The sequence below is a fragment of the Ascaphus truei genome, chromosome 6 (genome assembly GCF_040206685.1).
Source record: "Ascaphus truei isolate aAscTru1 chromosome 6, aAscTru1.hap1, whole genome shotgun sequence".
In the NCBI taxonomy this organism is placed as follows: domain Eukaryota; kingdom Metazoa; phylum Chordata; class Amphibia; order Anura; family Ascaphidae; genus Ascaphus; species Ascaphus truei.
Genome location: NC_134488.1, coordinates 76,463,481 through 76,476,120, shown reverse-complemented (window position 1 = coordinate 76,476,120; position 12,640 = coordinate 76,463,481). Strand labels below are relative to the sequence as shown.

At 39.9% G+C, this 12,640-nt stretch overlaps 1 protein-coding gene across 10 annotated transcripts in view; it reads right to left on the bottom strand.

Moving 5' to 3' along the window:
- PLCH2 (phospholipase C eta 2) overlaps positions 1 to 12,640 on the bottom strand; it is a 498,290-nt gene that overhangs the window by 13,539 nt on the left and 472,111 nt on the right. For 9 of the 10 annotated variants that reach the window (XM_075604867.1, XM_075604874.1, XM_075604869.1 and 6 more), the window contains one exon: positions 2,003 to 2,339. In XM_075604867.1, the coding sequence (XP_075460982.1) occupies positions 2,003 to 2,339 (337 nt within the window). Of the gene's footprint in view, positions 1 to 1,279; positions 2,340 to 12,640 lie in introns of all 10 variants that reach the window. The other variant, XM_075604875.1, reaches the window with a different exon arrangement.

The window sequence follows — 12,640 nt, the reverse complement described above, 5'->3', positions numbered from 1 at the left end:
TGATGATCTTGTTCTGCTTCAACTCTGCAACCTTATCCTATTGGCATTCCTCTCGTCCTCCTGTCCCAACTACAATCCATCCAAAATGCTGCTGCCAGACTCGTCTACATCAGCGGTGCGCAAACTGGGCGGCACGCCCCCCTAATTTGTAGGGGGGTGGGGCGTGGCGGTTACAGAGGCCCCGCGTTCTTCCCCACGGCATTTAAATTAAATGCCGGGTGAGGCGTGAGGCCTCTAACTCCCTTACCTGCTCTCTGGCGATGCGTTGCCATGGCAACGTGGGTCAAATTATGCAGTAGGGTCACATGACATGACCCGCTGCATCATTTGACGCAGAGTCCTTGGAGAGGGGGGGCGTGAACGCTGTGACTACCGGGCAGGGGGGAGCAGCTCAAGAAGTTTGCACACCCCTGGTCTACATCACTCACCACTCCACTTCTGCTGCTCCACTATTCAAATCACTACACTGGCTTCTGATATTCTCTAGCATCAAACATAAAACCATAGTTCAGACTTGTAAAGCTCTTCCTACCTCCCCTTCCTTTTAAATCACAGCCCTCATTCTCAAATATAATCCTAAACACATTCGGACATTTAAAAACTACCTGAAAACTTCCCTTTCCTTATTTTATCCACCCCCACCCCTCCAACACTTTCAGGACCAGCTGTGCATCTGGATTAAACTCCACGCTAATACCTCCACCCCAAACCTTAATGGGATCAGCTGAGCGGCTGGACCATACTCCACCAGAAGGCATACTCAGACTCACAATGAGCAGCCACTTTACCTTTTGTTCCAACATTGCCCCTTATTCCCTTTAGATTGTAAACTCTCATGGGCAGGGCCCTTATTATTATCTTCAGTATCTGTTTGTGCTCGTTTATTCTTATTTGGTATGTCATTCTGTTTATGTAATATACATAACTATGTGCCCCTCACTGTACCGCACTGCAGAATATGTGGACGCTTTAATAAACAAAAATAATACAATACTGTACAGAATAACAGTTATTTTTACGAATACTAATTTTGACTAATATCTCAAACTTCAAATGCTCTGGTTGGTAGTAAACATCACAGCATAATGTGGTTAACACACAGTACAAGGGAATGACGATAAAAAATGCAATGTACAATGAATGACTAGACTTAATGGTACTAATGTCTACAGGCTACAGTTGCCGCTACTAAACGAACAAAGCATGGACAAACTAATGTAATTCTATGTTGTAATGAAGGTTCCAAAATGGTGATGATTTGAAGTAAATCAGGTCTTACCAGTAAAGAATATAGGGGATTTACTTCGAATTTCCTCCAACTTTTGTACGAACAAAGCATTCATTTCCCTCTGTAGGGTGCCCGTTTGCCTTTGAGAAATTTCATGCCAATGCATAGATAATTCTGGACTTCCAAGGCTCTCTAAGCTGCTGGAGTTGGAGGATACTGAACCACTGCTGGCAGGGACCAAATTGACAGTACTTCCATACTTGCCACCAGGTTGACACTGCCATCTCGGTCTAGAATGACTTTTCATCCCAGGACATGTTGAGTCTCCAGTTTTCTTTTCCGGGATGACAAGAGACTGAGCGTTTCTGGGTAGATCAGCAGCATTTCCATTGTCATTGAGTGCTAGTAAATCTGTTTGTTGCCGTCTTGGCTGCTCTGTGATACCATAATATTTCAACTCTAACCTTTCTTCTCCTGGCACACCACTATACTGATCATGAGGTGGAATATCACTTACAATAGGTCTGCTTGTATTCTCACCCCACTTGCATTCTAAGTCTGGACTCTCTTTGGAGCCAATCATACATTTCATACAATTTGTAGCCATTCCAATCCTACCTGAACCATTCATTGCACAGCGGGCAAATACACCTGGTTTATCAATCGGATGATCCTGAAGAGAAACTCTGTCGGACCTTCGAAGGGATTCATTTAACGTTGCACCTTTAGATATACGAATGTGACACTTGTTTTTAACTGAACTAAGGCGCTTACCTTTTAAACTCTTGTGTAATTCCATGTGTGTACCATCCCTACAAGGAAGGGCTGGAGAAGCACTTTCAGGCTCTGTATCAAAGCGGGGTAGTGAGGAATCGTCTGTCTCCCTATCTTCACTAGCTCCTTCAGAGCTGTTGTCCTTGGAGTCAATGGCAATTTCTGGAAAGCCCTTTTTGTTTTTTTGCTGGCCCTTAGTCGGAGCACTGGCGGTTCGCCTTAAAATGTGGCTACTAATGGAGTGTTTCCGATGAAGCTGTCCAGCAACATGACTGTCCAGAGAGACTTGCTTTGGATTTCTCAGAAACAGTCCTTTTAAGCCCACGGCCTGTTTGACCTGAATAAAGGTAACCCAAAAGGAAAAAAAAGAAAAGATAAAAGGTTGCTTTGGTGATTCTTTATGTAAAAAACATAATACATAACGAATATTCTATTATTAGAAACCTATGCCTAATGATGTAAAATGTAAATTGGTCTTTGGTGCATTATATGAAAAACATAAATGAAAATAAAGTGAATACCATCACAACAGTAAATAAAATGAAGTTTCTATTGTAACAGAATTCAGAACAGACAGTGAAAACACAGGGAGAGGATTACATAGTTACACAGTGGATGAGGTTGAATAGAGACATGTCCATCGAGTTCAACCCATGTTAAATTTAGACGACCGATACGTATCCTATATTTGTAATGACAGTAATTTGATACAGAGGAAGGCAAACAAAAACCCCAGGGAAACATTATCCAATGTCTCGTAAGGAAAAAAAAATGAATTCCTTCCTGTTACTTATGTTACAAAGAATACGCATTTTTAGTAAACTGTAATCAACTATTGGAACTCAAATTCTGTTTTCTGAATGGAAAACCTTGAGTCCATTACTGTATACTAGTGTCAATTTTACTATATGCGCTGAAATTGGGTGAGATCTGATGCAATTAACTGTTCAAATGACCTTTTTAACATACTGTATTTTACAAAATCATGTACAGTAAGCACACGATTTTAATACAGTAAATTCTTCATGTCACGCTCAAAGGCCTTGAATCAAAAACTAAACTGCACGGCCACAAAGGCAAATATATTAATATATTTAGCTTTCCCAAACGAATTGGTTAGAATATTGGTAAAATATTGAGGTGAAGACTATTTTATTACCAGAGTTAGCGGTTCTGTTGAAGAATTAAAATTTAAAGAGAAGCTAACAAATCAAGTAAAGCAATTTTTTCAGATATAATTTGAGGTTTGGCAGATAATATACGTTTTTAAAATAATGAAGCCCCCTTCTAATTAATGTAGAATGCATTCAAAATATTGTTTAGTCTGACAAGAGAAAGCCAGAAGGTGTTTGTGACATACTTCAGAACAGTGCACTGAACACCTCTTCAATAGTTAAGAACTTAAATTGATACTATGAGAAAATATAGAACGGTCATTCAGTAAGATTTTGATCAGCTTGATTTTAAGAAAGATTTTCAAATTGGAGCGGAGCGCTGGGTGACTCAGGATTATGAAAAAAAAAATGAATACAATAGTGCAGATGGTATTGGAATAATAATATAATTAAAATGTTCTCTGTAGTAGTGGTACTCACAGATTGCACTATCAAATATAAGCGTATCAGAGACCCTTCTCTCTCTGATGGGAGCCCTTAGATGGAAATCCCTCAGAGTGGTATGTTGATAACGGAAGCTTGTAATAGAGTGGTTCAATAATTCTCCCAGGGGTATGTAAAGTGAAAGAGAGAACACACGATAGAGTAGTACAGTCTAAAATTGTATTGGCAGCAATCAACAATTATATGTGTAATACACTCACATTTTGTGATACAATATGGTTCGTGGGAGAGGACAGCTGTGGATGGAGAACGCCGGTTGTTCCTGGAGCGGAGGAGCCCTTCCGCATACGTCACCGGTGCCTTCGTCACGTCCTGTGTTGTCGTAGGTCAGGGCGGAAGAGGCTGCCTGGTGTATCCGTCTCCTACGATTCTACGCGTTTCGCTGTGGCTTCTTCAGGAATCGAATAGGTTAACCCCATGGGTCCTCCCTTATATATATAGTCCATCATAAATTGACATAGAGCTAATCAGGGGGTCCTATCAGCTGATTGCAATATAGCATATCATTGGTAATGGAGATGTGTGTCAGTTAAACAGTGCATACAATATAAGAATTTCATATTATCTGATACAATTAATACAATTTCTATTACAACAAGTAAAACAGTTAATTTTAATTCATAATATTTAAAACAAAAGATGATGTAAAAAGGAGTATATAAAAGGATATATGAAAAATATATTAAGAACGACGCAATGAGTGATGGAGTTCTAAATAGGATGAGGAAGATAAACAAAATTAGAAGCAAATACTTTCTAAAATACAAATATCATATTTTCTTAAAGAAATTGTGTTAAGAATTTTGATATTAAAATTACCATACTAAAAACACCATATTGTAGTAAAAAAACACATATTATATAAGAACAATATTATAAAAGACAATATTTTAAGAACAATAATATAATTAAGAACGTGTGTTCAAACCATTATATTAAGAAGGCACCAATGTCTATGTCAACATTCAAACCCTTTGGACTGAGGGTCTGTAGCTTATGAATCCAAAAGGTTTCCCTTTTTGCTAATGTGTTTAATCTATTGCCCCCCCTCCAGTGTATTGGGACATGTTCAATACCTTTAAAAGTTACCAAATTGGGATTTGATTGATGACACATATGAAAATGTTTGGAGACATTGTGTGTTAAAATACCCTTCTTAATATTTAAAAGGTGCTCTAAAATCCGTACTTTTAGAGGCCTTGAGGTACGTCCTATATATTGGAGACCGCAAGGACACTCTAAAAGGTAGATGACAAAATCCGTTTTACAATTGATGTACCCCTCAATTTTAAAAATTTCACTAGTGGTGTGAGATTTAAAATTGAATTTATCCTTATGTTTATGCGTGCATGCTTTGCATGCATAACAACCATAGAAACCTTTTGGTTTATCTAGCCATGTACTAGTCTCTTCATTTTTCTTCTTTAAAAAGGTGGTCGGTGCTAATTTGCTCTTGAGATTTGGAGCTTTTTTAAAGATGACAACAGGTTTATCAGGTATATGATCTTTTAAAATCACGTCATTTTGAAGAATATGCCAGTGTTTACCTATTATGTTTTTGATCTGTGATGCTTCTCTATTGTACTGAGTAAGAAAAGCCATATTAAAATTGACGTTTTTGCTTGTATTCTTATCTTTCGTACTTAATATTTCTTTGCGTTCTACAACGTCTGCTCTAGTGACAGCTTTATCAATAGTGTTAGAGTTATATTTCCTTTCCTTGAATTTATTCAACAGGACCTTAGATTGCTCATGGTATATCTGTTCATCAGTACAGTTTCTTTTGATTCGTCTTAACTGACCATACGGGATATTACGAATCCATTCTGGATTATGGCAGCTGTTTTCTAATATGAAGTTATTGCTATCCACTTTTTTAAAAAATGTTTTCGTTTTTATTAAATTATTTTCAACATAAATGGTTAAGTCCAAGAATTCTACCTCTTTCTTACTCCAATTGGTAGTAAATTTTAGATTCAAATTGTTCTCTCCCATATGTGTGAAAAAAGCTTCAAGTTCTTCTACACTGCCTCTCCATACGAACAGAATATCGTCTATGAAACGATTCCATGAGACGAGGTTCGCACCAAATTCCTGGTTGGACCATATATAATCGTCCTCCCAGATTCCCATAAATAGATTCGCGTAACTTGGTGCGAACCTCGTCCCCATTGCGGTGCCTTGTTTTTGCAGATAATATGTGTAATTAAACCAAAAATAGTTTTTTTCCAAAATAAATGCAATAGATTCAAGAAGGAAATTAATCTGTTCATCTTTCATTTCGATGTCAGCTCTTAATACTCTGTCAATGGCCCTAAGCCCGTCATTGTGTACAATAGAAGTATATAGAGATGTAACATCTGCTGTTACTAAAATATATTCCTCTCTCCATGGAATGTTTTCTAAAATATTAATCACATCTGTGGTGTCTTTGATGTAAGATTTAAGTAAACTGACATGTTTTTGTAAATGGCAATCGATATAATGTGATAAATTACTTGTTAAAGACTCAATACCTGATATAATAGGTCTACCTGGTGGGTTTACTGGATCTTTATGTATTTTTGGGAGAAGGTAAAAGAGCGGGAGCTTTACATTTTCTTTCCAGAGGTATTTAAATTCTCCCTCATTCAAAATTCCCCGCTCTTTTCCTTTTATTAGTAAAGTCTTCAGATCATTATCAATCTTATTTTAGAAAACATTCCATGGAGAGAGGAATATATTTTAGTAACAGCAGATGTTACATCTCTATATACTTCTATTGTACACAATGACGGGCTTAGGGCCATTGACAGAGTATTGAGAGCTGACATCGAAATGAAAGATGAACAGATTAATTTCCTTCTTGAATCTATTGCATTTATTTTGGAAAAAAACTATTTTTGGTTTAATTACACATATTATCTGCAAAAACAAGGCACCGCAATGGGGACGAGGTTCGCACCAAGTTACGCGAATCTATTTATGGGAATCTGGGAGGACGATTATATATGGTCCAACCAGGAATTTGGTGCGAACCTCGTCTCATGGAATCGTTTCATAGACGATATTCTGTTCGTATGGAGAGGCAGTGTAGAAGAACTTGAAGCTTTTTTCACACATATGGGAGAGAACAATTTGAATCTAAAATTTACTACCAATTGGAGTAAGAAAGAGGTAGAATTCTTGGACTTAACCATTTATGTTGAAAATAATTTAATAAAAACGAAAACATTTTTTAAAAAAGTGGATAGCAATAACTTCATATTAGAAAACAGCTGCCATAATCCAGAATGGATTCGTAATATCCCGTATGGTCAGTTAAGACGAATCAAAAGAAACTGTACTGATGAACAGATATACCATGAGCAATCTAAGGTCCTGTTGAATAAATTCAAGGAAAGGAAATATAACTCTAACACTATTGATAAAGCTGTCACTAGAGCAGACGTTGTAGAACGCAAAGAAATATTAAGTACGAAAGATAAGAATACAAGCAAAAACGTCAATTTTAATATGGCTTTTCTTACTCAGTACAATAGAGAAGCATCACAGATCAAAAACATAATAGGTAAACACTGGCATATTCTTCAAAATGACGTGATTTTAAAAGATCATATACCTGATAAACCTGTTGTCATCTTTAAAAAAGCTCCAAATCTCAAGAGCAAATTAGCACCGACCACCTTTTTAAAGAAGAAAAATGAAGAGACTAGTACATGGCTAGATAAACCAAAAGGTTTCTATGGTTGTTATGCATGCAAAGCATGCACGCATAAACATAAGGATAAATTCAATTTTAAATCTCACACCACTAGTGAAATTTTTAAAATTGAGGGGTACATCAATTGTAAAACGGATTTTGTCATCTACCTTTTAGAGTGTCCTTGCGGTCTCCAATATATAGGACGTACCTCAAGGCCTCTAAAAGTACGGATTTTAGAGCACCTTTTAAATATTAAGAAGGGTATTTTAACACACAATGTCTCCAAACATTTTCATATGTGTCATCAATCAAATCCCAATTTGGTAACTTTTAAAGGTATTGAACATGTCCCAATACAATGGAGGGGGGGCAATAGATTAAACACATTAGCAAAAAGGGAAACCTTTTGGATTCATAAGCTACAGACCCTCAGTCCAAAGGGTTTGAATGTTGACATAGACATTGGTGCCTTCTTAATATAATGGTTTGAACACACGTTCTTAATTATATTATTGTTCTTAAAATATTGTCTTTTATAATATTGTTCTTATATAATATGTGTTTTTTTACTACAATATGGTGTTTTTAGTATGGTAATTTTAATATCAAAATTCTTAACACAATTTCTTTAAGAAAATATGATATTTGTATTTTAGAAAGTATTTGCTTCTAATTTTGTTTATCTTCCTCATCCTATTTAGAACTCCATCACTCATTGCGTCGTTCTTAATATATTTTTCATATATCCTTTTATATACTCCTTTTTACATCATCTTTTGTTTTAAATATTATGAATTAAAATTAACTGTTTTACTTGTTGTAATAGAAATTGTATTAATTGTATCAGATAATATGAAATTCTTATATTGTATGCACTGTTTAACTGACACACATCTCCATTACCAATGATATGCTATATTGCAATCAGCTGATAGGACCCCCTGATTAGCTCTATGTCAATTTATGATGGACTATATATATAAGGGAGGACCCATGGGGTTAACCTATTCGATTCCTGAAGAAGCCACAGCGAAACGCGTAGAATCGATCCGCTGTGGGAGGTGATTGTGCTGAGGAAACCGTGAGACAACTGCTGGCAAGCTAGTAGGAGACGGATACACCAGGCAGCCTCTTCCGCCCTGACCTACGACAACACAGGACGTGACGAAGGCACCAGTGACGTATGCGGAAGGGCTCCTCCGCTCCAGGAACAACCGGCGTTCTCCATCCACAGCTGTCCTCTCCCACGAACCATATTGTATCACAAAATGTGAGTCTATTACACATATAATTGTTGATTGCTGCCAATACAATTTTAGACTGTACTACTCTATCGTGTGTTCTCTCTTTCACTTTACATACCCCTGGGAGAATTATTGAACCACTCTATTACAAGCTTCCGTTATCAACATACCACTCTGAGGGATTTCCATCCAAGGGCTCCCATCAGAGAGAGAAGGGTCTCTGATACGCTTATATTTGATAGTGCAATCTGTGAGTACCACTACTACAGAGAACATTTTAATTATATTATTATTCCAATACCATCTGCACTATTGTATTCATTTTTTTTTTTCATAATCCTGAGTCACCCAGCGCTCCGCTCCAATTTGAAAATCTGCACAAGAACCATCTGGACATGAACAGTCCGTCCTAAGGGTGTAGAGCTGCTTTTCTATTTATTGTATTGCACTTTTTTATTTATATAATTTTTTACACATTGGTGAAGGTCACTAAACACAATTTGTGCACTGATTATTAATTGAATCACACTGTCACGTATATCGTATAATTACTTAATTATTTAATATTCACTTATTTTTTGAGAAGCGCCCGGTTTTTATCTTTTGTTTTTGATTTTAAGAAAGCCAGAACTTTTTTGAGAAGATTTTAAGATAGGCATACATCTTTTAATAACCTGGTAAAGGTTTGCATTTTATTTTTGAGCTAACCCCAAATGTTGATATAAGAATATACAGTGCATTTTTCTTCTATTTATAGTGATGGAGTTAGCACTTAAATTGGTATTTACTTGGTAGCATTATTTAGTACTGTATCTATGGATTTATAACCATTATTTGTTTGCATAGATCTTGAATGGCAAAAGAACACAAGTGGCGATCTGCCACAAAACTTTCTATGCTGGTTACACCTATGCTGTTTTTTCAGCAGTTAAGAACATTAGGCTAAATAATACATTTCTAAACTTAGCTCATGCAAAGGGCACAACAGAGAACATTGTTACAACTACTGTATACAGTATGTGGTCTGGTCCATGATTAAAGACCAGAAAGAAAGCGTTAAAATAAATTCCAGTAATAAAACAAAAATGTATCATTAATGATATTGAAGATAAACATAACTTAATATTGGTTTATTTTCCTACCATACCATTAATCCAATGACGTTCATATATTTTGGCAAAGGAATGCATAATTAACAAGAACATGTCAAGAGCACAACAAAAGCAATTTATAAAGTAAGCACAGTTCAACTTGTGTCACCCAGACCTTACTCATTTAGAATTCAGAAGCACAAATATGGAACAATACTTTTTGTCATATTTTGCATACATGTTAGGCCTTTTATAGCAGCAATAGATCATTAGACCACAAGTTGTACTGTAGGTGGATTTATGAGTGCAAGACATGAAAAGTAATTACATTCTCGTACAGTATGTGGACTTAAATTACAAAGACGAATGTATTAATAGCATTCTTGTGACATTCAATGTATATTTGCCAACCTATTAGTCACCAACTAAACAAACACATGCTCTGTTCCTAACATCTGTTCCAAATACATACACACACTTTATATATACGTGTGCGCATGAACAAACGTGCGTGTGTGTACAAACGTGTTTGTGTGCATGAACGTACGTGCGTGCATGTACGGTATGTGTACACATATACATACACAGATATAGCAAGACTTGTCTTCTGTGCCGCATGTAGTCACGGCACAAAGGATTTAGGCTGCGATTATACTAAAGAACTGCAATGTGCGCACGCATCTGTGACATCACATTTGCAATGTTGCAGAGCGACATGTGCACAAGCACATTCTTCTGTGCGCGCAACTGCAGGGGAGATAAGGCTGACATCTGTACTTGGATTGGACGGCTAAGTCATGTGATGCGGCCGTAGCAACCTGAAAACAAATTTGCAAATCTCTTCAACTGTCTCCCGCATTGCAGTAGAATGTGGCACGACCGTCACCATAGGTATAAACATTTGTGGGGATGTATACTCTTTTGTTTTGGCTCCGCGTTGCTCCGGGCAATGCCGCAGGCATTGTTTGGTATAATAATGGCCTAACACTGCATTCAGAATCATGGACTACTGCAGTACGATCGCGGCAGACCCTGTCTCCAGCGCCGACAATGACTTTTGCTTGTTCATCAGCAGCAAGTCTTACTACATCTGTAAGTACACACGCTGTGTATGTGTGTGTATGTGTGTGTACACACACAAACACAAACACACACACACACACACACACGTAACATTTTCCTATTACTACTCTGTTCTTAGGTTGTCCAATCTTACCAATGCCATCAATTCCACCTGAACCTTGCATAACATTATAGAAATATTACACTTTACCAGTGTTCATCTAGACCAGTGAATTTTCAACCAGGGTTCGGGCATCCCTAAAGGGTGGGAGAGCTGTGACAACTGTCCCAACTGGCTCAGCGGCTTCCCAGCTACGGTCCGACCTTTACTGCAAATGCCTACCCGCCTGAACTCGATCCAAGAGTGAGACCGAATGGGTGGGGCAGGGGAAAGAGAGAGTTAGAGACAGGGGTGGAGGAGAGAGAGTATAAGATGGGGGTGGTGGAGAGAAAGACGGGCAGGGGTGGGAGAGAGAAAGAGGTGGGGGTGGGAGAGAGAAAGACGGCGCGGGTGGGAGAGAGAAAGACGGCAGGGTGGGAGAGAGAAAGACAGGGGGGGGCAGGAGAGAGAAAGAAGGGGAGTGAGAAAGAAGGGGGTGAGAAAGAAAGAAGGGGGAGGGAGAGAGAGAGACGGGGGGTGGGAGAGAGAGAGAGAGAGAGAGAGACAGGGGGTGGGAGAGAAAGAGAGACGGGGGTGGGAGAGAGAGAGATGGCGGTGGGTGAGAGAGAGAGAGACGGGGGTGGAGAGAGAGAGAGACATGGGTGGGAGAGAGAGAGAGACGGGGGTGGGAGAGAGAGAGATGGCGGTGGGTGAGAGAGAGAGACTGGGGTGGGAGAGAGAGAGAGAGAGAGAGATGGGGGGTGGGAGAGAGAGAGAGAGACGGGGGTGGGAGAGAGAGAGATGGCGGTGGGTGAGAGAGAGACGGGGTGGGAGAGAGATAGAAACAGGAGGTGGGAGAGAGATAGAAACAGGAGGTGGGAGAGAGAGAGAAACAGGGGGTGGGAGAGAGAGAGAGAAACAGGGGGTGGGAGAGAGAGAGAGAGACGGGGGTCGGGAGAGAGAGACGGGGGTCGGGAGAGAGAGACGGGGGTCGGGAGAGAGAGACGGGGCTCGGGAGAGAGAGACGGGGCTCGGGAGAGAGAGACGGGGCTCGGGAGAGAGAGACGGGGCTCGGGAGAGAGAGACGGGGCTCGGGAGAGAGAGACGGGGCTCGGGAGAGAGAGAGACGGGGCTCGGGAGAGAGACGGGGCACGGGAGAGAGAGACGGGGCACGGGAGAGAGAGACGGGGCTCGGGAGAGAGAGACGGGGCTCGGGAGAGAGAGACGGGGCTCGGGAGAGAGAGACGGGGCTCGGGAGAGAGAGACGGGCTCGGGAGAGAGAGACGGGGCTCGGGAGAGAGAGACGGGGCTCGGGAGAGAGAGACAGGGGTCGGGAGAGAGAGACAGGGGTCGGGAGAGAGAGACGGGGATCGGGAGAGAGAGAAGGGGGTCGGGAGAGAGAGACGGGGGTCGGGAGAGAGAGACGGGGATCGGGAGAAAGACGGTGGTTGGGAGAGAGAGAGACGGTGGTCGGGAGAGAGAGACGGGGGTTCGGATAGAGACGGGGGTTCGGATAGAGAGACGGGGGTGGGAGAGAGAAAAAAGGGGGGTGGGAGAGAGAAAAAGGGGTGGGGTGGGAGAGAGAGATGGGGGAGAGGATTGGGGTTCCCGAGAATTTCACTATATAATTTTAGCGTTCCTGAACCACAAAAAGGTTGAAAACCACAGATCTAGACACTGCACAGGGGTGCGGCTAATACACAATTGAAGCCTTATTCGAAACATTGATTGATTGGGGGTTACTGTGTTATTTTGCATACAGTGAGTATGTCCAGTGGTCAAAGATTCAGATTCTTCATCAATGTTAGCACAGATCTATTTTATTAGATTACAGAAA